Below are 26,227 nucleotides of genomic sequence, written 5' to 3'. Positions count from 1 at the left end.
ATAATGAGTATGTAGAAGTTATTCTATTATTCCATTCTCCCCCATTTTTATATATGTTTGAAGTTTTCCACAATAAACTTAAAAAGATGAAGTTTTCAAAATCATTATTAGGACAGTTCAATTTCTGACTTGTCTACTGTTTGTGGTAATTACCAAATTCATTTTATCATAGCCTGAATTTCTATTTTATATCTTTAAGGAGTACCTTTCAAGGTAAAAACCACAGTCCTATTAACTGTTAATTAGACTTCCTTACTATTTAATACTGTTATGTAAACACTGCAATGTCATATCATTATATTCCTATGATGTTCTATAAAGTATTGGGCAGAGTAATTATAAATCAACTCACCCTAAACAGGTCAATACTTAACAGCAATACACCATCTAAGACTCAGTTTATACAAAAAACATTTTATTAAGTACAATTTCATATTTAGAACACCCAAGATTACAAATGTGATTAGGTATTTGGGATACATAATTTATTCTTAAAATACATAATTTATACACAGACATTAAAAAACTCAGTCTCCAAAATACTCAATAAAGATGTCTGGATGACACTTGTAGAACTGACCTAGCAATTTTTTCTTCTCTTTGGCAGATAGTTTTGAATCCTCATCAATAGTTTTTAGTAAATTCATTAGTTCATCCTTAGTTGTCTTCTGTGTATAGTCAGAATAATCACTTTGATCAATTCTCTGGCAATATATATATCCTTCAAGTTTAAAAGTAAAAAGTTCAATTAATGAATCTATTCCTCAGATTTAACTAAAAAAATAATATTTTCACATTTCTATTTTTATTCCCCAGTTTTTAAAATGCAATGAAGATGCTAAGCACTGCTGACTTTCTAACCCTGGTTATTATTTTTTTTTTTTAAGTTTATTTTTGAGAGAGAGAGAGAGAGAGAGAGAGAGAGAGAGCACAAGTCATGAAGGGGCAAGGAGACAGAGGCAGAGAATCCCAAGCAAGCTCCGTGCTGTCAGCACAGAGCCTGATACAGGGCTCGAACTCACAAACCACGAGATCATGACCCCAGCCTAAGTCAAGAGTAAGACGCTTGACTGACTGACTGAGCCACCCAGGCTCCCCAGGTCAAGTTACTTTTTGACATAAGGAGGGTCTCTGCCAAGTCTGGGTAACTCCAAGGAGTTTAAAGTTTAATTGAAATTAAAGTGCAACTACTTACAGCAAGACTTTCAAATAAATACTAGGAATTTAGCTTTGAAAGATCATGAAAATACTATTTCTCAGATTACCTGTATCTCTATTTGGATCTCTTCCTTTCTGAATGGCCATGAGCTTAACACTAACAATTTTATGTAGAGTTCCTGGAATCTTTAAAAAAAAAAAAAAAAAAAAAAAAAAAAAAAAAGAGGAGGGACATGGGACATTATTCAAATGCATTGCAATCTAGTGATCTATTACATAAGCTCAATTTAACTACTTTCAGAATTTTACCTTAAAAACATCTTTTTGATGATCCATTAAAAAGAGTACCAGAAGATCAGTTTTGCCTTTGGATAAATTTTTATTGTCAACAATAGCTTTTGAGAATATCCTTTTCACAACCATTCGGTTGTCGCTCTATAAAAATAAAACAAAACACACCCAATAGTGTATATTTGAACTAAATTTAATATAAAAGGCAATATTAAGTCTTAATAGCTATTCATTTCAGCATACTTGGTGCCAATGTAAAATAATTTGACATGTGCATCCTGTAAGTATTAAGGCTACTGAATGCAATTAACATTTAGACGAAAGACTTACTTCTTTCTGTAATTTAAATTCAGAAGGATGTGCTGCAACAGCCATGAAATACAGTAGTCTTCTAAATTCTTCTCTATTTTGGGAATCCAAAAGCTTTAGAAAGAGCTGAGTAGCTTCTAATGCTATTTCAGTCTTCCCATTCACTTCAGCCAAAAGAAAAAACGGCTTTTAATTTTGACCAAAAGGGACTATTAAAGGAACAAAATTCAAGTTAAAGCTTAAGTTAAACAGTAAACTTATTCAAAACTATTTTCAAAAGCAAAACAAAACAAAAAGACGAGGAATTACAATAAATGACCAATACCAACCTTCAAGACAGCCTGTTCTCAAATTGACAACTCATTCACTAAATCCTTGTCAAAATTAACAATCTTAGGATGTTGTATCAAATTCTTGGCTTTGAAAATAAATTCCCAGCCTGCTTTTCATTAATTCAATACATTTCAAGTGTACACTATGTGTAAAGTACTGATGTATCCAACTCTACCTGAGAAAAATAGACAGGATTCTCTGAAACCCCCGATTTGTTTTCAACAAACCATGAGGAACAGTCTGGCTCATTGGTAGAGGGACAGAGTGTCTGCCATTTTGAAGAGAACGGAGTGGGAAGAGTGGTGATGTTGGTGTGCTTTCTACAGAAGAGAACTACCACGCTGTACTTATTAAACTTCCAGTGAATGAGGGTAGCATTCTCCTGTGCCAACAGAAGTTCCTGCGTAACTTTACAGCTTATTAAAGCCTCTTTCCAAATCAGCCCTAGAAGTTTTGGAATAAACATACTTTCCATGGATTAATCCAGATCCACTCCCAGCCTGAAGTAGTGCCATTTTGGTTAATTCTGAGGATAATTAACTTCTTCCTGTTTTTTCCAAAAGACGCATTCCAGGATCCAGTAAGCTCTTACTTACCTAAGAGTTCTGCAATGCCATTATGAACATCAGATAAATGATTTAACAGAGGTTCCCTACTACTGTAATATTTGCCAATGGCATCAAACAGAAGTTCTTTCACTAGGTCTATCCTATCTGGTTGCTCAGGAAAGTTTCTGCTTATGTCCACCACCATCTGATCAGGAAGGTATTCTAAGCAGTCAGTTGCTGCAGACAGCCATTCATCTTCCCTATGGGGAAAAAAGAATTATTTTATTTTAAAAAGCAAAAAAGCAACAAATGTACACACAGTACTTACTACCTATCTCAAGTCTGCCATGAAGATAGATTTCTATACCCTTAAAGATACATGTAATTCTTTTTAAAATATTGGTAGATCATGTATCACAGACCAAAAGCTTGGCTTAATAGGTCTTCTCTCTTTTTCTTTTTTTCTTTTGAAGGGAAAACAGAAGCTATCCACTACAATATAAACTAAGAAGGACATCAAAATTCAAAGTCTACTCTTGAAATTTATGACAGAGGCCCAGAAACTGAGTTACATGCTCAGGGTCCCACAGCTCTGTGTGTGATCAATCATCTCACACTTTGGCTAGGAGAGAATAGAGGAAGATAAGGTAGGGTTTCAAAATAATTAAATATTAATTTCTACTTCTAATAAAATGCCAGCTGGGTAACTTCAGAAAAATGCTACAGTTCAAAAAATAGAATGAATAGCTTTTAGTATTCAACTTGTTAATGTACATATGTATTTTATATATAGTTTTTAAAAAATCATGCACTCCACTGCCATGAACTCAGGACAACTAATTCTGTCACCACTCAGGTGCACTATATCGGACAGGTCAAGTCACCCTTCTGGGCATCAGCTTCATCAAGTTAATGGTAAAATGCAGCTAGATGATCTTTAAGGTCATTTTTTTTTTTTTAATGTTTATTTATTTTTGAGAGAGAGAGAGAGAGAGAGAGCGAGCGAGCAGGGGAGGGGCAGAGAGAGAGGGAGACAATCCCAGGCAGGCTCCATGCTGTCAGCACAGAGCCTGACGTGGGGCTTGAACCCATGAACCATGAGATCATGACCTGAGCCGAAACCAAGAGTTGGACGCTTAACCAACGGAGCCACCCAGGCGCCCCTTTAAGGTCATTTTTAACACAGTTTCTAACTCTGTATTTAAAATTTAAGGTAATTATAAAATGTTTTCAGGGGCACTTGGGTAGCTCAGTTGGTTAAGCAGCTGACTCTTGATTTTGGCTCAGGTCATGATCTCACATTGACAGTGTGGAGCCTGCTTGGGATTCTCTCTCTCTCCCTCTGTCCCACGCGCTCACTCTCTCCCAAAATAAAATAAAATAAAAAATGTTTTCATGTTACTTTAGATTGTAGAAATAGGATTTAAATTCTTTTTTTTTTTAAAGAATTATGTAGGATTTAATCTTTTTTAACTCTAAAATTCTTATTGATTAATAAGCCTCCTATTGTATACACAGAGTCAATAACTAGTATGTTGGGATTAACTGCTTTTTGCATAAGGTTTTAAACTACCTTTTGACATTCAACTGTTAATAGTTCATTGGACTGTAGAACTTATGAAGTACTGAAAATGTAAGTTGCATTCCTTTGAAACATTTCTATCTCCCTAACTACTGAATGCTATCTGCTAAGGCAAAAATAATTAAAAATTAAATAAGCTATAAGAAACAAAAAAATACAAGATTTTAACATGTGATAGTTTTACTTAGGAGAAGAGTTTCAAAGTTATAAGGAATACAGAACTCTTCCTTAAGGAAAAAAAAAATCATATTTCCCTTAGCACCTGAAGTGAAGCCTTCATACCTTAAGATTTATATTTGGAAGAATGATGGTCAGATATGAGAACAAGAGTTACTTTCATTATATTTCTTTAACAAAACAATTAAAAATACATATTCAAGATATTCTGGAGAAGTATAAAAATACAGGTAGGCAAAGGATTCTGAGAATTTGCCAAATCTGTTAATTTTGTTCCAAGCCCTTTGAAGACCAGAGAGCCCTACATTTAAAAAAATTTTTTTTATATTGTGTTATTCCATTTATTTTTTTTTCCTTTTATTTTTTCCTAATATGAAACTTATTGTCAAATTGGTTTCCATACAACCCCCAGTGCTGCCCTACATTTTAACAGAGAGAAGATGGAACATAATCATCTTCTTCACTTGATGCGCAAGTGAAGGTATGTGTGAAACAAAAATGAATATAAAAAATAATGAAAATTAAATCTGTTTCTAATTTTGACCAAGGTAATTTTGTTCTTCACTTTCCCAAGTACTGATAATTATCAATTGACTAATGCATCTCTCTGATCCTGTGGACAGAACTCAAAGGATTATCTTCAAACCATTATCTATAATCTTCCTAAAAACACACTCAAATTATTAGATGGATGTATTTCCACATACTGAGAGTCACTGTAAGCCTTGAGAATCCCTCGATCCAGATAGTTACTGTTGTTGATCAAGTCAGGTTGCCTCTTAGGCTGAGGAACTTTAGATACAACCTCTTGCTGTTTGAGTAAAGAGTCAAGAAGTGGAAGGTCTACAAGCTGCAGCAGACGTCCAATTGTTTCTTCTTGCCATACTTCATTAATAACTACACAGGAAAAATGACAAGGTAAAAAGTAACAATATTTATTAAATGCTCACCACAGTATTTGTCTAGGCAAGTCTAAGGTAGAAGTTTGTGGCAAAAAAAAAAAAAAAAAAAAAAAAAAAAAGGAAAGGGAAAAAAGTCAATCTTATAAAGTGGTTTCTTATGAGAAAATAAAAACAATTCAAGATTTGTTTAAAGTGTAGGAGAACAGACTTGGACAACAGGAATTCTTTTCATTCTTGTACTGTAAAAAGCAATATGGCAGAGATAAGAGATCAAGTCATATAACATGTTAATAAGGACTTTGGAAGAAAGAATGATTCATTATTCAATCTGAAAACTGGTTTGAAACTATTGGCTGCAGATTATTCCACTCAGGGTTTCCACAACTAGGATGGGGGAGGGAAGGTGGAAATCGGTCATGAGTCTACAATCCTTTGCCAAAGACCAGGAAGAACATAAGAGTTCTGTTAATGTTAAACATTAATAATGTAATTTTCAAAATTTTATTTAGCCTAATAAAATGTTAGAGAAAGAAATATCTGAGAGCATATTTTAAATAAATAAAAATCTGCACGCAAAACACTGCAGATTTGAACTTCTGCCAGCTGATAGGACAAAAGTCAGTGTTCAAGAATTGCAACACTGATCTATTTGTTAAAGATAATAGACCTCTGTTAAAACTTAATATAAACAGCTTTAATACACAGTGTGCTCTTTCTTTGTGGTTTGAATATTTAAATTCTAATAAAGGTTAAGACTGAAAAGTTTTAAATAACTAACTTTATCTGAAGTTGGTCTTCTGTATTTCTTGCTTGTATCATCTTTACTTACCTTGTGGAGACAAGGTTGTAGACATGTTTATGTGAGGGTAGTTAGCAGGCTTTAAACTCAGATTTTCCCAGAGATCCTCTAAACTTGCCGATTTGGAATCAGACGACTTAAATAATGCATCTGAATACCTAAAATGAATTTTTTTTAAATTAATGTTTAGTAGTAAGCCCAGAGAAATATCTTACTGTTAGAAAGCTAAGAGTTTCTACAAAGTTTATTTAGTTCAGAACAAAAACAAAACAAATGCAAATTCTAACAACAGAATACAAAAACATGCACCTTCTTTCTCAAGTCTAAATACACACACTCTAAATTCTCCTTTGAACATTTAGATGTTTTTTTAAATTTTTTTTTACATTTTATTTATTTTTGATAGAGAGAGACAGAGCACAAGTGGGGGAGGGGCAGAGAGAGACGGAGACACAGAATCCGAAGCGGGCTCCAGGCTCTGAGCTGTCAGCACAGAGCCCGACATGGGGCTGGAACTCACAAACCGCGAGATCATGACCTGAGCCAAAGTCGGACGCTTAACCAACTGAGCCACCCAGGCACCCCTGAACATTTAGATTTAAGTAATTTGATGATTAAAATTTTGGTCTCCTATTTTAGAACGTAATCAAACTTTATTATGCTGTTTTTTATCAGTTATGTCTATTTCTGGGGTGGATAGTGCTCATCATTTTCCAAATACAGAGCTGATAATCCTTTACCCACAATTCTCAAACCCAAAAAGCTGTGAAAAATCTAAAGTTTATTCAGAACTCATATGATGGCAAAAGCTAACCTGAGACTATCATAGCCTTTCCTTCTCCCAGTTAGAGGAGTATTTTGTTTACTGAAGAAATACTAATACGTTTGGTTACCAGATGCTGCCCAGGATCCCTCCAGGACTGTTACCAAACATATGGTCTATATACAAAAGTATCTTTTTAAGATCTCCAAAGCTCCAAATTGCTAAATGCATATAGCCCCAAAGGTTTCAGATAAAGTATGTGGACCTGTATCTGGAAAGCAGGGATTTTGCCCTATCTCACCCTCATATCTCCTTCCTATATTTAGAGGTAATTTTATCATCTTTTAAATATAAAGTTTTGAAAGTTAATACATTAAAATATTTGATACACTAAAGACATTAAAAATACACAATATCTGATACACAATACACTAAAAATAATTGAAAGTCGGGAAGACTAAAACTCTTTAGGTCAGATCTGAATTATAAGGCTTCAGTTGCATGGTCCCCTCTACACAGTTTAGCTCAAGGAAATAAAAGGGAAACATTTTACTTCATGACAAATAAGTTAATTATGTACTTATCACATTCATCCATTTCAGTCACTGGGTTCTACAATTCTGTCCCCCAGTCTCCCTTTAATTGATTCCCTCTTCACCACAATCCCCACTTCACCCCCGTCTATAGACTGCAATACTGCAATAGATTCCTAACTAGCTCTCCCCATTAGGATGTCCAGATGGCCACCAGGATGACCTTTCTAAAATATAATGTCATTTTTTTGTGGCCTCCCCAACATCTGTATGATCGATTGCAAACTCAAGTCATATGAAACTCTCCGCACTCTGGGTCCCACATGCCTTTCATACTTCACATCTGCCATTTCCTAGATTCTAGTGATAACTTACCTGCCCACCTTCACATTTTCTGTTCTCATACCACTTTGTGCATAAACTAACATACTTTTACGCTATAATTGTAACTTGAAGCAGAAAAATCAAAGTTTGTTGATTGTTTCTGCTAGATATAAAATATGAACAAGCAAGAATTCCAGGAGATACTGAATAAACAAAAGTTCACTGTATTTTATCAAATTTACCCACAGACCCAGATTTTAGCCTCATTTATGGTTTCCAAAATAATATAAAATCATTCAGCCTGTTGCTAAAAAGTAGATGATATCCTGCCAATACCCCCAGGATAATCTAACATTATATACTAACCTGGAAGGTGAACATAGTTTATTCTCTTTGCCTAATTGACTGTCTTGGTTAGGTATGGTTGTGAATCTATAAAGGCTGCAACTACTATCTTCAAATGTAGGTTTTTTGTCTTTTCCAAAGACTTTGGTTGGAACTGCTTCAAATACTTTGTAGTCCATAAGTGCTTGACACACTCTTACCACTTTGGCCCGAGGAATATCTACATCACCAAAATATTTATTCTGAATTAGGTGAGAAAAAATGACATCCACAGCTTCTGAACCAACAAAGCAGTCATTGTGTCTTTTTAAATGGTGTCTTCGTTTTTTCACCTCCACCTGTGTTTGAAGAGTGTTTATAATGCTGCTCCACACATAGGTGGCTCCGAATGGTTTCTGGGCCACGCTGAAACCTGGAATGGGAAAAACGCAGAGTAACCTTGTTCATTTATAATAAGGTCTAAGCAATCCTTAAACAAAAAAATAGCCATTTCAGGGGCACCTGGGTGGCTCAGTCGGTTAAACGTCTGACTTCAGCTCAGGTCATGATCATGCTGTCTGTGGGTTCGAGCCCTGTGGCAGGCTCTTTGCTGACAGCTCAGAGCCTGGAGCCTGCTTCAGATTCTGTGTCTCCCTCTCTCTCTGCCCCCCCCCCCCCCCCCCCGCTCATGCTCTGTCTCTCTCCGTCAAAAATAAACATTAAAAAAAATTTTTTTTAAATAAAAAAAAATAAACATTAAAAAAAAAAAAGGAGCCATTTCAGGGGAGCCTGGGTGGCTCAGTTGGTTAAACATCCAACTCTTGGTTTCAGCTCAAGTAATGATCTCACCGGTTCGTGAGTTCAAGCTCCACGTCAGGCTCTGCGCTGGTGGCATGGAGCCTGCCTGGGATATTCTCTCTCTCTCTCTCTCTCTCTCTCTCTGCCCCTCCCTCTCTTCCCTCTCTCAAAAATAAGTAAAATAAACTTTAAAAAAGTAGCAATTTCCAAAGTTATTACTAAGGAACAATTATGAGGTCAGCTTATTACTGAAATTTTAATTAGTAGCAACTCATTTAAAATGTAGTGCCTACTATATGCTGAACGCTGTCCTACATGCTAGGATACAAAGGTGAGGAAAATCAAATCCCTGTTTACATGGACTTATACTTTGTGGGAAGATACAGACAATATGTACATGTTATATGAATGCTAACAAGAAAAATAAAGCCTGGTGAGGAAAGAACACTATTTCAGATGGATGTCAGGAAAGATCTGACAAGGTGATTTCTGAGCAGAAGCTGGAGTAAAACCAGGAAGCAAGCTGTGGAGATATTTGGGGAAAGAGAACAGAAAGAGCAAAGGCTCTAGAAACCGAGTGTGTTTGGCCAGGAGAGGAGGAACAAGGCCAGCATGCCCAAGGTGGGTAGCCAGGGAAAGAACAGTAGGAAATGAGATCAGAGGAGAGTGGAAATAGTCTTTGGGGTGGGGTATCAAGTAGGACCTTGTGGCAGTTACCAATTATGTGTAAGGAACTCTATTAAGTGCCTTATGAATTACATTACAACATTAGCAACCGTATGAGGTAGATATAATCTCAGAGAAGCAAAATAGATTCGCAGAGGTTAAATGTAACTTCCAAACATTATACTGTAAGAGATGGTATTGGAATTTGGTTCATGGTCTATATGATTTTAAAGCATTTATCAGTAAATAGATGTATAATTATAGACATACATACACACAGCAGTTGGAATAAACTAATATTTTTTTTTATAAATTTTTTTGAACGTTTATTTATTTTTTAGACACAGAGAGACAGAGCATGAACGGGGGAGGGGCAGAGAGAGAGGGAGACACAGAATGGGAAGCAGGCTCCAGGCTCCGAGCCATCAGCCCAGAGCCTGACGCGGGGCTCAAACTCACGGACCGTGAGATCGTGACCTGAGCCGAAGTCGGACGCTTAACCGACTAAGCCACCAGGCGCCCCTAAACTAATATTTTTAAAGCTTCCTACTATGCAGGCTTAGGAGTTAAGCACTTTGTAACAGGGAAAACTGGTTCCTGCCTGATAGGAGCTTACAACCTACCACAAAGATAGGAAAAGCACAGAGATAAAGCAAGGTTTCAGCAAGACAGGAAACAGAAAACATGCTTTCAAAGATTTATCATGTTTTTCCTGATTTTAATAAACTGGTATTTGGCAAAACTACAAAGAAAAGGAGAAACAATAAAAAGGAAAACATAGACCTTCGTTTAATAAGCTGATGGAACAGAGTCTAGCTAATCATAAGCTTGGTGGCTGGGTGGCTTGCTCTCTTTTTACATAAACACAGACTGTGCCTTTTTATGTGTTACAATTTTCAATGATGCTCTGAATATTCAGTGGTTCTAATTTTTAAGCCTCTATTTTTGTTAAGTGGATCACTTCCTTTATTTTTAGGATTCTCTGACAGAGAAGTTGAAAACTTACTACTTCCCTTAAGGTCATGTAAAAAGGAAAACTCTGTATCACTACAACTCTAAGGAATAAGAGAATTATAATTACAGAAACTGCTACCTGAAATTATCTTCCTGCATGTTTAGATAAAATATAAGGTATAAGATGAAAGCAAAGATAAGTTCCTGAAAGACATTAAAACTCCACTTAATGCACTAGGGTCATAAATTTTAAGTGGGTCATCTGGAATTCGTCTTTTGTATTATAATACATAAAAGAACCACAGTGAACCATCACACTGTATCCACTTGCAGTGCCATTTTGTAGCTACTAGAAATTTGAACATCTTCACTATTTAAGTTACTAACATACACACAAAGCCCTTTACTGTTTATTTGTATATTTCCAATACCAAAAGTAGATGGGTAATTCAACTATCTACCAATTACTTTAATGTTCATTTAAAATAATCAGCAAGACTGTTTTTATATTTTAAAATTCAAGATACTTCAGAGGAGCGCCTGGGTGGCTCAGTCGGTTAAGTATCCCACTCTTGATTTCCGCTTAGGTCATGATCTCACAGTCATGAGATCAAGCCCCAAGTTAGTCGGGCTCCACACTCAGTGTGGAGCCTGTTTGGGATTCCCTTTCCTCTCTCTCTGCCCCTTCCATGCTTGCACGTGCACTCTCTCTCTCAAAAACAAACACTTAAAAAATAATAAAAATAAAAACAAAATTCAAGGGGTGCCTGGGTAGCTCAGTTGGTTAAGCGTCTAACTTCAGCTCAGGTCATGACCTCACAGTTTATGGGTTCGAGCCCCACACTGGGCTCCGTGCTGACATTTCAGAGCCTGGAGCCTGCTTCAGATTCTGTGTCTCCCCTTCCCCCTTCTGCCCCTCCCCCGTTTGTGCTTGCTCTCAAAAATAAACAAACATTTAAAAAATATTTAAAAACAGTAGTCATTAAATAAATACAGTATTCATTAGTCCTAAAATAGAGGATATCATAAATTCCATAATATATACTAGTCACAGTATGCAGGAGTAGGACAGGAAAGGAAAATAAGATTTGAACTTGTAGAGATCAGAGTGCTTTTCAAGTAGATTGAAATAGACTTCTGGGTAATAATGTTAAATCTGAAACACATCAGTCTTAACAGTTGAACTACAAGTAGGTAAGTATACAAATCCTAAAAAATAAGGCTGAGTCACTAATTTGAGATCAACAAGACCACAGAATGGAGTGGGAGGGAGGGGACACTCAGTTTCAGCGACATGGAAAAGGCTAATCTTCAACCGGGGAGTTAAGAATAAATTTCCCCATATTAACTTGCTGCTTAAATATGGGAAATCAGGAAGTTTTGCAGGTTGGATAACACAGTATAAAAGATTAAAGAACAGGTTAGAGCAGGATACTAGGCACCTATGAACCACACAATGTTTCCAGAGTCCTCCAGGCATGATACAATTCAGCCCTTTCAGGTCCCCTCTGTTCTCACTGACCATTAATTCCCTACCATTGCATCCTGGGATATTTCCCCTCAAGCATCACCACCCACAGACCCAAAGTAGCTCATGTTCATACAGATACTTTAATACATAATATACCCTGGACTTGACAAGTAAATGTGCCAAAACCCACACCAGGATAACCTGTTTTTTTAATGCTGACTTCACCAGTTGAACACAGGTCCCCCACATGCTGGTTTGAAACTTATTTATCATCATCTAAGAGCTGAAATGAATATTGGTATAGCAGACCATGGCCCAGTAAGACAAATTACTGCAACTTCCAACCAGAATTCAAGAGACCAGAAGTATACAATGAATGCTTTGTAAATCTAGCAATCAGAATTTCAGCCTGTCTCCAGCCCTCACTAGCATATGAGCTAGACATTTCTTTAAAATTCATCACTAGCTGCATCCTTGAAACTTCCTTATTTAATTTATATTTGGTCAAGCATGTTCTAAAAGCATCATGACCAAAGGATCAAAGAGTCTAGAGATCAGCTGTGATAACCTTGGATAAGAGAGTTAACCTCTATAGGTCGGTTTCTTCATTTACTGATACAAGAGTGGAACACTGTGTTTAAGGTTAGTTTCCAGTCTCAACTGCTGAATATAGGATTTGAGAGATTGAAATTCTACCCCATCTCCACTTAGATATGGACATTGAACACGACATAAAATATGGTAAGAAATGAAGCATAGGAACAAATGTGACCTTATCAGATACAAAGCTTTTTGGAAGATGTCTGAGCCTAATAAGAGGCTCAGAAATTGTTTTAAACTAGATATATAATATACTATACATACTCTTAAGCACTATATAAATCTAGACTAGTTAACATTCACTTTTCAAGCAGATTCATTTTTGTTTGAAAATAGTTATTTTTCAAAGGTAAAGACCTGTTCTTTGCGTGTATTTGAAATCTACCCAAAAGAATTTACCAAGACTAAAAAAGTTAAATTTCTAATATTGAACTCTGATATATGTTTGTAATACTACTGATAATCATCTTCATTTCTATAAATATACACTAAATAAACAAGTTGTTACAATAATTCCCTAAAAATCAAGCCATAAGGCAGATATGTCAAGAAATTACATTTACTCAAAAGTCACAAAGGGATAATCAGCTTCAACCACGATCTGTGCAGCACCTCTACCATGGCCCTGCTTGTGTTATTTAAAGGCAAAAACAAATTCTATCATCACTTCAAATTCGAAGGATTACTGAACTCCGTAGAAGATCAATACATACATTACAAAACTGGATCCTGATGCAAGGTAAACACAATTATTAAAACATGCTTTAAAAAATTTTTTTATGTTTATTTATTTTTGAGAGACAATGACACAGAGGGAGCACAAGGGAGCAGGGGCAGAATACCCAGGCTTCAGGCTCCACAGTCAGTGCAGAGCCAACTGGGGGCTCAAACCCATAAACCACGAGGTTATCACCTGAGCAGAAGTCTGACACTTAACCAACTGAGCCACCCAGGTACCCCCCAAAACATGCTACTTCTAAATTAACATGTAACGATCTTGTTTTATTCCTAGGCATTAGACTGTCCCCACCCCACAGGGAAACAAAACAAAACAAAACAAAACAATTCAGATAGCTCATGTTAGGCAATTTTCCACAAACTTGAACAGTGAAAAGTAAGTGCCTTATTTTTTTTTCAAATGTCCTTACAGTTTGCAAAAGTTCAAATTATTTAATTGCCTTATAAACTGCCTCACAAAATACATTTGGTTATTCAATACTTGTAGATGATTGCCAACTACTAAAAACTTTGAAAAGAGAGTTAATGCTGTGGTTCTTAGTGGATGATTTTACCCCAACTGGATACTTGGCAATGTCTGGAGCCATTCTTGGTTGTCACAAGCAAAGGAGGGGTTGGTGCTACTGGCATTTAGTGAGTAGAGGGCCTAGGGACACTGCTAAACACAGGCCAACCCCCACAACGAAGAAAATGTCAATAGTGCCCAAAGTTCAGAAACTGTGGGTTAAGTGAACACTAGTTACACATGAAAACCTGTGTTAATGCAGGACGTACAGTCCTCCTTTCTCTGGATACAAAGAGTAAGACAAAAGCATGAGTTTTGGAGTCCCAGATACCTGGGTCCTATTCTTGGCTCCATCATTTACTATAATGCAATCTTGGGCAAACAAGGTTATTTTTCTGTTGCAAAAGAGACCTAGTTGCACTGATCTCTGTTACCATCAGGATCATAGGAGACAATATGTCAATACCCAGCATCTAACAGATGTATATTTCAAAACAAAGTGGGAAACGGTTACTTACAATCTAGAAGAGCCTAAGGACTCAATGTAATGGAAAAACCTGATTGGGATCCCTGAACAGAGAAAGAACCTTAAGCAAAAATTAAGGAACTCTAAATAATGTATGGGCTTCAGTTAATAATAAGAATGCATTAACACTCGTTCATTAAATGCAACAAATATACAATTCTAATATAAGATGTTAATAGTAAGGGAAAATGAGTAAAGAGCATATGGGAACTCTATATACTAACTTCATGACTTTTTTGTAAATTAAGTCTATTCTAAAATTTAAAAAATTTATTTAAAAAGTAAAAAAGGAAGGTATCTTTCTTCTTCCTTCCTCTGAACTAAGGGGACAGAGTTCCTACCTTCAAAGAGTTTATCCCTTACCTATTCACCTCACCTGATGATGTCAAGCTCCAAACAGTATTCAATAAATAAAGACTGTTAGCAGATAAGGCAAGATGTGTCACATACCAGAAGATTTAACTCTTCATCAGAAAATAATATGTAAATCCTAAGTCATTTAGGATTTAAGATAATGTTAAGAATTTTTTCAGGAGGTTTTAAAACATTACAGAGTTTTCAAGACAAAGGAAAAGAACTACATCTATTGGACATTAACCAAAGCCTTATGAAAATAGATAAATGTAGAGAACTGAGTTTGGGGTATTAAAATAGGCAGCTGTAACTAAGTGGGAAAAGCCTGCTGCTATACACTGATACCAATATACAACATTTTTACTGCATATTGGTTTTGATAGTTCAAAGTTTGTTTTCCTCTTATTTAGTATTAGAGATGTCATGCTGAAGACAGAGACTGCCTCTAAGAAGGTTGCAAGCAGGTAAAGAATGTAAAAGAAATCTCTTCTAATAAGAACAATTTTAAAATACGTTAAAAGAACTATCAATACAAGTAGGCACTGGCCCCTACTTTAATTCACACAGATTAATGAGCTAGCATATGGGAAGTACTTTGAGCTCCCTGGAAAAGTGATACCTGGTGAATTCAGAGAATTGGGTTACAGTATAAAAGGAAAACAGGATAACATGCCACTTTCTTATTTGTCTGTATTAAAAGGCAAGTATCTTTAAGGTATGTCCTGAAGGTTAGCATATGGCATTTATTTCTTCTACATAAACCAGGTCCCTGGTTGTTACAGCCCCTTTAAGGTGTGGAAGAGTTACGAATAGGTAGAGAACTAAGAGTAGAAAGCTGCTTGCCTGAGCATACAGAAAGGAAATAGCAAGGAACCAAGAAGCACAGGCTCCTATTACTGTGTTCCCTGGGACCGTGAGAAGGCAACTAAAGGGTGTAAGAGGGATTAACAAATGCTAACAGGTAGGGTTCCAACCCTAGCAAGCAAAACAGATGAGAAAAGGCAGTGGGCTTTTCTCTGCCCACTGTGCTGCTGTGCAGGACACTGGTCTTTTCCATGTGTTCAAATCTGCTAACCAGCCCTTTAGCTCTTCCCTCTGAAAGTCATCTACTTAATTTTGAATACTTGTTCGCTTATGCCATCTAAGAACCTGTTCACAAATGCCCAAAGCTCAGAACTGGTATTTCAGCTGTTAGAGAAGACAGCGTGCCATGTTTTTAATCATGTAAAATTTGGCAATTTCTTTCTCTCAGAAAGTAAGCCTAAAGATTTCCCAAGTCTGTTTCCAATACGATTTGATTTTGAATTCTCAAGTGATGAATATAAAACAACTCTTTTCACAATGTAAAACACAGAGAAATTCTGAATGTAGCCATCATATGCTTATCTGAATCCTTTAAATTGGGGAATAAGGTCAGTATTATTCCTAAAGTAGTTCTCATCACAATTTATCATTAGAATTTTGAAGATTAAAAGGGGCATTAGTCATTATAAGTCAAACACAAGACTGGAGCCACTGAGATGCACCTATCTGACCTAAGTCAATTCACTGACTACTGTCACCTTGAGGAAGGAGCCAGTTTCACTAGTTGGTATTTTCCAAAGGAAAAGTTTTTGTCAGATAGGGAACCAATTTGTAGAACACCCTACAGAGCAGATGCAGAAGAGGGTAGGGGTGTAACTTCTCTAGAAAGTAAAAAAAAAAAAAAAAAAAAGAGCCAAGTGTTCTCTGGATAGTTTGTTGTGGTTTGTTTGTTTACTGAGTTGTAATATGCTAAGATCAGATTTTTAGAACTTATCATCCATTCCATTCATTTGTTTGGACATTCAAAGAAAGTAAGAGGCTAAGCAAACTACTCTCAAAGCCAAGCCACGATTAAGCTCGTGGCAGAAATTCATCAACGTCTCTCCTAATGTCATGTAGCCATTAAAAAGAGTTCAAAACTTCTATTCACTGAAATACTGCCTATCCAGAAAATTTAACGAACAAATATTTTTTTGCCAAGGTCCTGCCCATTGAACAGAGCCCAGGAAGTCTGGAGAACAGAGCGGGCAAGAGAGGCGCTCGGTTCCTGGCCATACTGTGGAGCCGAGGCTTGTGGCTGAGACAGAAGGCAAAGAGCCATACAAGTCCAGATAAACTTTCTACGAGTAACGACGTGGAGCCTATCTGGAGACCTAGTGAGAGCGCCTGGCACGCAGCTGGCCACTGAAAAGCGCGCAACAAAGTTCAAGTTGGGGACTAAGTAGAAAGCTGGGCTGTGAGGACGGCAGGGTCGGCCGGCTACAGCCCACCCGCGAGAGAGGGAGCCAATTCGCCGACAAGCCTGGGCACTAGCCCGAGGGGGCACAGCTGCGTGGAGCCCGCTGGACCCGGCGGCGTGCCAGTCTCGCGCAAGAACCGCATCCTGAGCCCCCCAGCCCGCCCTGTGACCCCCACACGTCCCGGACAGGGGTCTTCATCACCTACCTGGAGGCTTCTGCGCTGGGCTGTGGAGAGCTGAACAGTTCAGAGCCGCCGCCTTCTCCCGCACCGTGGCCATAGCCGTAGCTGCCAAGCCACCAGCTCTTCCGACCTCTGCACGGCGAAGTGCGCGCCCGCGCCCCGGCCGCCAGTTAACTGGCCCGGGACGGGGCGGAGCTCCCGTCAGGCCCCGCCCCCGGCCAGGCTCGGCCCGCCTTGGCCGCCGCGCGCCGCTCGACACTGGTCACGTGCCTGCAGGAGCTGCGCCTAACCTGCAGCCCGCGGGGGCGGAAAAGGTTCGGCCCCGGCTCCGGGCGGCCCACCGCACCCACCCCCGCCCCGGACTGCACCGTTGTGCTGTGTTGCGGGCGGTAGCAAAGTAAAGAGCATTTGTGTGTGGGAGCCGCGGATCGGCGCCGGCACTCCCATCCCACCGCCACTCAGCGTCGCCCCAGCAGGAGTTAGCCCACCTGGGTGCAAACCACGACACGCAGTTGATGAGCTCTGAGGCTTAGCAAGTTGCTTAATTGCTCTGTGCCTGAGTGCCCTCACCTGTGGCGTAGAGTTTTGTGAAGATTACACAAACTAATTCATGTTAAGAATTTTAGTACTTGGTCCTGAAACTTTAATGCTTAAAATTATGTCACGATGGTATTTGCGTCGAATTTTTCACGCATCCTTCTCTGAAAAATAACAAACAACAACAACAACAAAAACAAATCTTTATCTGGCCCAGGAGAGCAATGTTTAGAGGTCATGGTTAGGAGGGCATCTGGCTGGCCATGGAAAGAAAATCGGTGCCTCCTCCAAAGTAACTCTGGGTCAGGAGGATAGGGACAGAGTTTGCTATGAAAATGGAGTGAAGGCCAAAAAAGAAGGGAAGGGAGGGTTGTCAATGGGAAGTTGCAACTGGGGAATCCAGGGGTGCCCTGCTGAGGTACTTCTGAAAGGGTGAAGGATCTAAGTAAGGGACCAATAATTCATTGCCAGATACATGCCTGGGTTTTTTTTTTTGTTTTTGTTTTTGTTTTTTTGCCCCAAATTTGGGTATTTTGTAATCATTTTAAAACTTTGGTACATATAATAAATATCTGGTTAAGGAGGATACCTGTGTGATCAGGTTATAAGTTAGAATGCTTTTAGGTGTGAATTCATTACTTTGCTTATTGGAAGAAGCCCCTGCATGTGGTTTAGAGAATACAATTCTAAGAATATAGACATGTGGTTGTTTCAAAGAATACATACTTAAGAAGCTGTGACCCAGAATCCCAATTTAGTGCGTGGGGCAGGGGCAATCTGAAGATTTAGAAAAGGTTGCCAACTGGTTTCTCCTTTTTTTAATGTGCTCTCTCCCCCTGGTGGTAGTAAAACCTGGCCTCAGGTCTGTTCAAGCAATTTCCTCTGTAATTTCTCAGTTGGTTCCTGCTGGCAGAGATAAGATACAATTTAGGACCTGTTTCAGGCATTCAACAGACCAGTTAGCTTTAGCCTGTCCCAGGCTGCATAAATGAATAAAAATACACGTTCAGTTAAAAAAAAAAAAAAAAAAAAAGTGGGGGGGTGGTGTGGCCTGGGTAGCTCAGTCAGTTAAGTGTCCAACTTTGGCTCAGGTCATGATGTCTGGGTCCATGAGTTCAAGCCCAGCTCTGTGCTGACAGCTCAGAACCTGAAGACTGCTTCAGATTCTGTGTCTCCCTCTCTCCCTTCCCCTCCCCTGCTTTCTCTCTCTCTCAAAAAAAATAAACATTAAAAAAATACACGTTCAGGGTCACCTGCGTGGCTCAGTGTGCTGAGGGTCCAACTTCAGCTCAAGTCGTGATCTCACCTTCACTGTTCATGAGTTCAGGCCCAGCATCAAGCTCTGTCCTGTCAGCATGAGCCTGCTTCGGATCCTCTGTTCCCCCCTCTCCTCCTGCCTGCACCTCCCGGACTCATGCTCTCTCTCCCCAAAATGGATAAACATTAAAAAAAAAAGTTCATCCTCATTGCTTGAGAGAGAAAAAGCTCATACTATTTTTGAAAACAAATCTTGACAAACACTAGTATTGGGTCTTTTGAAAAAGTCAGGTGACCTTAATGATGATTTTGATAATTTATATAACATTTCAAATAATTTTTACCAGTTTGTGCTTTATTTGTTTATCTCACCTGAAATGCTGTATTTCTTTTTCCTGACCTAACCACATTCTATGCACCCTGGAGGCCTAACTCAAATCCCACCATCTTCACTGGACAGATTGTACTCTGATGTATTTCTTTTCTGACCACCAATGGCACTTACCAAGTACGTTATTATTTAGTGCTCCCTCCCCCAGCTTGAGCAGATCTTACCTAATTATTTAAGCATACACACATTGATTGCCTAACAAAATTGGAAAATTGTCAAGGGCAGAGAGCATTTTTTTTTCTCTATTTATTTATTTATTTTTAAATTTACATCCAAGTTAGTTTGCATATAGTGCAATAATGATTTCAGGAGTAGATTCCAGTGATCCATCCCCTATGTATAACACCCATTGCTCATCCCAACAAGTGCCCTCCTTAATGCCCCTTACCCATTTAGCCCATCCCCCCATCCACAACCCCACCAGCAACCCTCAGTTTTGTTCTCTGTATTTGAGTCTCTTATGTTTTGTTCTCCTTCCTGTTTTTATATTATTTTTGCTTCCCTTCCCTTATGTTCATCTGTTTTGTATCTTAAATTCCACATATGAGTGAAGTCATATGATATTTGTCTTTCTCTGAATGACTAATTCCACTTAGCAGGCAGAGAGCATATTTTAACCTTACTGATTTCTTTTAGTATCTAGTGTTACACATATAATAGATCTCTTAATTATCCTTATCAAAATACAGTCTTAAAAAAAATCAGCTTTGCAACGTAAGTGTCCATCAATAGATGAGTGGATAGAGAGGATGTAATATATATACATATTTATATTATATATATTTATAAATAATATATATTTTAATGTATTATGTATTTAATATATATGCACACGCAATGGGATATTACTCAGCCATAAGAAAGAATGAGATCCTGTCATTCATGGCAACATGGATGGAACTAGAGGGTATTATGCTAAGTTCAACAAGTCAGAGAAAGGCAAATGCCATATGATTTCACATATAGATAGAAAAAACAAAATAAAAAAACAAATTGAAATAAATTAAAAACAAAATAAATGAACAGACATACAAATAAATAAAATGTTTATTCATTTAGGCTATTACAAAGTCTTAAAAGCTTAAAGAGTAAATATACATGATGCTGAAAATATCCTCTTCTGTTACCTAGGAGGAACATTTTTTTCAGAGGTAGTTTGCATTATTTGGTTTAGATTAATGTCAGTTCAAATGAGTGCATTCAACAAGTTTGAATCCATCGCTCATGATTTAGAAAAAAAATTTAGATTTGCATGTCCTTACAATGGCCTTTTTGACCCTGGGTCTATCAGGACTTTAAAGATACTCTAGGGGTGCCTGGCTGGCTCAGTTGGAAAAACATGCAACTCTTTGATCTCAAGATTGTGAGTTTGAGCCCCACATTGTGTGTAGAGATTGCATAGACAAACAAATTAATTAAATAAAATAAAGATACTCTAAAAATCGCAGTCTAGGGGCATGTCGCTGGCTGAGTCTGCAGAACATGCAACTCTTGATATTGGGATTGTAAGTTCAAGCCCCATGGTGAGCATAGAGCTTACTTAAAAAAAAAAAAGAAAAAAGAAAGAAATAGAAGAAAAAGAAACATCATAGTCTAAAATAAAAGTTCCAATAAAATATTCTGACAATGGTTTCTACCATTACATACTTTTAAAAAATGCACGTAAGTGGGGTGCCTGGGTGGCTCAGTTGGTTAAGCATCCAACTTTGGCTCAGGTCATGATCTCTGGGTCCGTGAGCTCGAGCCCTGCGTCGGGCTCTGTGCTCACAGCTCAGAGTCTAGAGCCTGCCTTGGATTCTGTGTCCCCCTCCCTCTCTGCCCTTCCCCTGCTCTTACTCTGTGTGTGTCTCTCTCTCAGAAACAAACACTAAAAAAAAGTTTTAATAAAAAATAAAAATTAAAAAAAAAATGCAGATTCATGTCTTCCACCCCACTTTTTGATTTCTTGCTTCTGGGGTGGTGTCCCTGACAGTCTTCATCATTTTTTAACTATGGCAAAAATAGACAAATCATCATATTTAACATGTATCACTGATATGCAGAATGCAGAATGTCAGTGAACCACATTTTGAGAAATACTTCTCTAAAATCTCAAAGTTTCCTTTTCCCTGATAGGACATTTTTCATAGGTTATAAGTTCCAAGACTGCAGGAATTTTTGTCTTTTCACTGCTATATCCTCAGTACATAGTTCAGAACCTAGTTCATAATTAGCTCTTAACAATTTTTGTAAATGCCTGAAAAAAATAAAATATTTCAGATGCAGTAAGTATCAAGAAAAATATGTATAATTTTCTGTATACATAGTTTACTTGATATAATGGTATATCATAAGCTTTCTGTTTTAAGAAGCATAAAAGTTTTAATGTAAACTTCTGTACAATTTTACTTGGAAAGTTAAATCATAGAAGATTGAGTACCAAATTGGTATTTTTAAAAATTTTTTAATGTTTATTTAGTTTTCAGAGAGAGAGAGAGAGAGACACAGCATGAGTGGGGAAGGGGCAGAGAGAGAGGGAGACACAGAATCCCAAGCAGGCTCCAGGCTCTGAGCTGTCAGCACAGAGCCCAACGTGGGGCTCAAATCCATGGACCCCGAGATCATGACCTGAGCTGATGCCGGATGCCTAACCAGCTGAGCCACCCAGGAGCCCCTAAAATTAGTATTAGTAATGACTTGCCATTCATGTGATTTCAAATACAGGACTTTTAAACTTTTCTTATTAGTTGAAAGCTGTGGGTGCTATGGAAGAATTAGAATAAACTATGTTTATCATAAGTATTTTGTAGAAATATTTGTTATCCACAGTCCACCCCCTTTGTTCTTTATGTTGACCACAAATCAACAATGGCCTTTCTCATGGAACAGTGAAATACACTAAATGGTTGTTTTACTTTTTGTTCTATACAAGTTTCAATAAATTAAAAACTAATATGTATCATGACTAATATTTAGAATGTAATAATGCATGTAGCAAAGTGCTGTGACTATTTTGGGCAGATAAACTAATAAACAGAGATAAACTATGACCTCATAATTTTATTCAGGCCCCCAAATTTGGCTTAGATCAACCATTTTCTCTTTTACAAATGGTGTTTCTTTTTTTCCCCATAAAATGGACATAGCTTTATTTTTCTTCTGAAGCAATACGTGCAAAGTCTAACACATTACCACTGGGTGTTTAAAGATACAAAACTTTTTAGATTCATAAGCATTTAATTCCTCTAATTAAAAAAGAATTCAAGGGGCACCTAGGTGGCTCAGTTGGTTAAGCGTCTGACTCTTGATTTGGGCTCAGGTCATGATCTCATGGTTCATGAGTTTGAGCCCCATGTTGGGCTCTGCACTGACAGTGCAGAGCCTGCTTGAGATTCTCTCCCTCTCTCTCTGCCCCTCCCACACACACTGTCTCTCTCTCTCTCTCAAAATAAATACACTTAAAAAAAAAAAGTCAAGATACTGTTTATTACCCAAGAGTCAACATCAGTTAAGAATAGCTTATGTCCCTCAAACTTCTCTTCAAATGATCTTTAAAATCCTAAAACTAAAATGGGTAAACATTTTCCAAAGCTGGAGTGCTTGGGTGGCTCAGTAGGTTAAGCACCCAACTCTTGATTTCGGCTCAGGTGTTGATTTCCTGGTTGGCAAGATCCAGCCCTGAGTTGGACTCTGTACTGACATCTCGGAGCTTGCTTAGGGTTCTCTCTCACTCTCTCTACTCCTCCTCCACTCGTTTTCTCTCTCTCTCTCAAAATAAATAAATAAAATTAAAAAAAAATTTTTTTCCAAAGTTAACTACCTCAAACTTCTTTTCAAATGATCTTTAAAATCCTGAAACTAAAATGGATAAGAACAGCCTTTGCCAATAGCCATGAAACACAAAGCTTAGGGGATGCCTGGGTGGCTCAGTCGGTTGAGCATCCAACTTCATCTCACAGCTCATGGGTTCCAGCCCCACATCGGGCTCTGTGCTGACAGCTCGGAGCCTGGAGCCTGCTTCGCATTCTGTATCTCCCTCTCTCTCTGCCCCTAACCCACTCGCATTCTGTCATTGTCTCTCTCAAAAATACATAAACATTAAAAAAAAAAAAAAAACCACAAAGCTTAGTACTCCAACTATTCCTCTTGTCTCACTGGTTGCTATTCCTCTGTCTCCTTTCCTTTGATATCTACTTTCCTCTTCTCTCTGCCTACTAATGTTCAATTGTCCCAGAGCTCAGTCCTTTGTCCTCTTCTCTATTATTCACTTCCCTGTCCAGTCTTGTGTTTTTAAAAACCTCTTGAAGACTTCCAAAATTGTATCTCTAAACACTTCATTAAAACTCCAGCCTCATTTATCTACTGCCAGCTCTCCATCTCCACTTGGATGTCCAGTACACACCCCAAACTTAACATGCCCCAAACCAAACTCCTGATCATCCCCCCTCTAAATCTCTTCCATACCAACTTTCTCCAGCTCAGTTCATGGCAGTGCCAGCTATCTAGTAGCTTAGGCCAAAAATCTTGGGGTCATCCTTGACTTCTTTCTTCCACTCCCTACACCCAATTCATGAGAAAATCTGTTGGCTCCATTTTCCAAATATATCCAGAATCTGACCACATCCCACTACCTCCCTTCCTACTACCCTGGCCTGAGTCACTACTGTCTTTTATCTGGACTGCTGCAGTAGCTTCCTTGTTGACCTTGCTTTTCTCTTTGTCCCCACCCTTTTCAATCTTTTAACAAGGCTGCTTGAGTAGTCCTTAAAACATAAGTGACGTTATGCCACAAATTTCCTTTCTGCAAAGGCTACCTACACTATACCTTTCCCTCATTCCATTCCAGCTACACTAGCTTTCAAACCTGTTCCATGAACACACCCGGTACACTCCTACCTCCTGGCCTCTGTATGGCTGTTCAGTGTGCCTACAGGGCTCCTTGCCCAAATACAGACATGGTTAATTCTCTCAAATTCTCCACATTTTGGTTTAAATGTCACCTTCTCAACAAGGGTTTCCTTAACCATCTTATTTAAATACTGCAGTCACCACCTCATCTTCCGTAGCATTTCTCAGCACTCTGGGTCTCTCTTAATTAGGTCTTTCTCTCTTTTACCGATTTCTTATCTCTTTCTAATAGATATATTGACTTTTTTTTTTTTTTTTTTTTTTTTTTTTTTTTTTATTTTTGGGACAGAGAGAGACAGAGCATGAACGGGGGAGGGGCAGAGAGAGAGGGAGACACAGAATCGGAAACAGGCTCCAGGCTCCGAGCCATCAGCCCAGAGCCTGACGCGGGGCTCGAACTCACGGACCGCGAGATCGTGACCTGGCTGAAGTCGGACGCTTAACCGACTGCGCCACCCAGGCGCCCCTAGATATATTGACTTTTTAAAAAATTGTTTATTTATTTATTTTTCAGAGAGAGAGAGAGAGAGATGGAGAGAGAGGGAGACAGAGAATCCCAAGCAGTTCCGTGCTCTCTGCACAGAGTCCGACTCTGGGCTTGAACTCAAACACTTTTACACCATGACTTGAGTTGAAATCAAGAGTTGGAGGCTTAACTGACTGAGCCACTCAGGAGCCACATATACTTTTAAAAAAATCTATTGTGTATTGTCTATTTCCTTCCCCTCCCCAATGTAATCTCTACGTGGGTAAGATACATTGATGTAGACTGAGTACCTGGAAGAGTGCCAGGCACACAGTAGGTGTTCAATGAATAGTTGATGAATTAAGGATTGAAAACGAGACTGTCCTTTCCATGCTATTAGGTTCTTTTATTTACACTGCAGAATTGTCCCATAAACTCCATTTTGAGTTTTTTCAGGTTTTTTTTTTTTCCATTCTTGAAAGAGGAGAGGTCTTTTTAAGTCTAACATCTGCTTTAAAACAGGGGAAAGAGATCCTTCTTGGATCTCCACGTTATACACTGTTGTGTTGTTAAATGCCTTCATTCCAATCTTTCCACCAAGAGCTCATTGGTATACATTTACGTGACTAGATCCGTAATCCAACATCTCGAGAGCTTCTTTTCTGTGTTTGATGAAATATTTGTACAAGGGCCAGCTTTCTAACTTTATATTTGATCCAGTTCCCACTCCATGTACATGGCGTGACTGTATTCAGTGTCTTTCCTGTTGCAACTTCCTCCTGGTGGGGAATTACCTCGCCACCTACTGGCTTACGTTTAGTGTGGAGGTACGTGCCCTGAGGCTTTCCAACACCTGTGGCTTTGGAAGGAAGGCCTTTTGAATGTGGGGAGGGTGTTTTAATTGAACTGCTCCACTAAAGTCTTATGACCTATCCTTTCTGCCACCCTTTATTTCTCTGAATTAGGGGTTAATAGCTGGAGTCTGCCAAGATCTCCATTTACTCACCCTAGCAACATCCTGCCCTGTTCGGAAGAGTTGAAGATTATCTCTGGTATTTCTCTTCAATCTTGTCTCATTCAACACTGTGTTTAGCAGATTTTTTTTTAAGTTTGGAGCATTTGGATTATATCTATTTGTTATTGCAGATTTTTCCTTATTTTTAAGTTCCTCTGGTCTTTTCAGTGGCAGTTTGGCAGGAACCAATTATAAATTGGTGCTCGGAAGTCAAAGAGTATATAATTTAATAATTGCCAGTAGGGTGTGTACAAAAATTTTCCATCTCTTTTGCACTTGGAAAGGAGCTTTCTAAATGCTTTCAGGATGCAGCCAGATTTGGGGACTGCTGGAATCGATCAGTGAGGCTTGTATTTAGGATTTAGAGGAAAGGCAAAATCTTGTGCTGATTATAAATGTACCTGAGAGCAATTAAGCAGGACCCTCAACTGGTCACCACTTAGCTCCTTTTTTTGCTGCAGTTCATTTTTTTTTTTTTTTCAAAACCAAAACACATTACCCAGAATACCAAGATACTGAAGGTATCTAGCCAGCATCACTGCTTGAGGGGTATTTCAAATTAGGGGTTTTTTTC

General features: G+C 38.3%; 1 protein-coding gene across 1 annotated transcript; it reads right to left on the bottom strand.

Moving 5' to 3' along the window:
* Positions 1 to 450: 450 nt before the first annotated feature.
* DEPDC7 (DEP domain containing 7) lies at positions 451 to 17,739 on the bottom strand. The gene is made up of 9 exons (XM_042906538.1): positions 17,125 to 17,739; positions 8,086 to 8,476; positions 6,130 to 6,257; positions 5,106 to 5,295; positions 2,688 to 2,899; positions 1,780 to 1,922; positions 1,468 to 1,593; positions 1,266 to 1,344; positions 451 to 721 (listed from the first exon to the last, which is right to left on the bottom strand). The coding sequence occupies exons 1-9, from the start codon at positions 17,195 to 17,197 to the stop codon at positions 528 to 530; spliced, it is 1,536 nt and encodes a 511-aa protein (XP_042762472.1). The 5' UTR covers positions 17,198 to 17,739; the 3' UTR covers positions 451 to 527.
* Between the last annotated feature and the right edge of the window lie 8,488 nt (positions 17,740 to 26,227).

This window comes from Panthera leo, chromosome D1 (assembly GCF_018350215.1).
Source record: "Panthera leo isolate Ple1 chromosome D1, P.leo_Ple1_pat1.1, whole genome shotgun sequence".
NCBI lineage: Eukaryota > Metazoa > Chordata > Mammalia > Carnivora > Felidae > Panthera > Panthera leo.
Note: the sequence above shows the minus strand (reverse complement) of the source record. Positions and strands in the feature narration are given on the sequence as shown.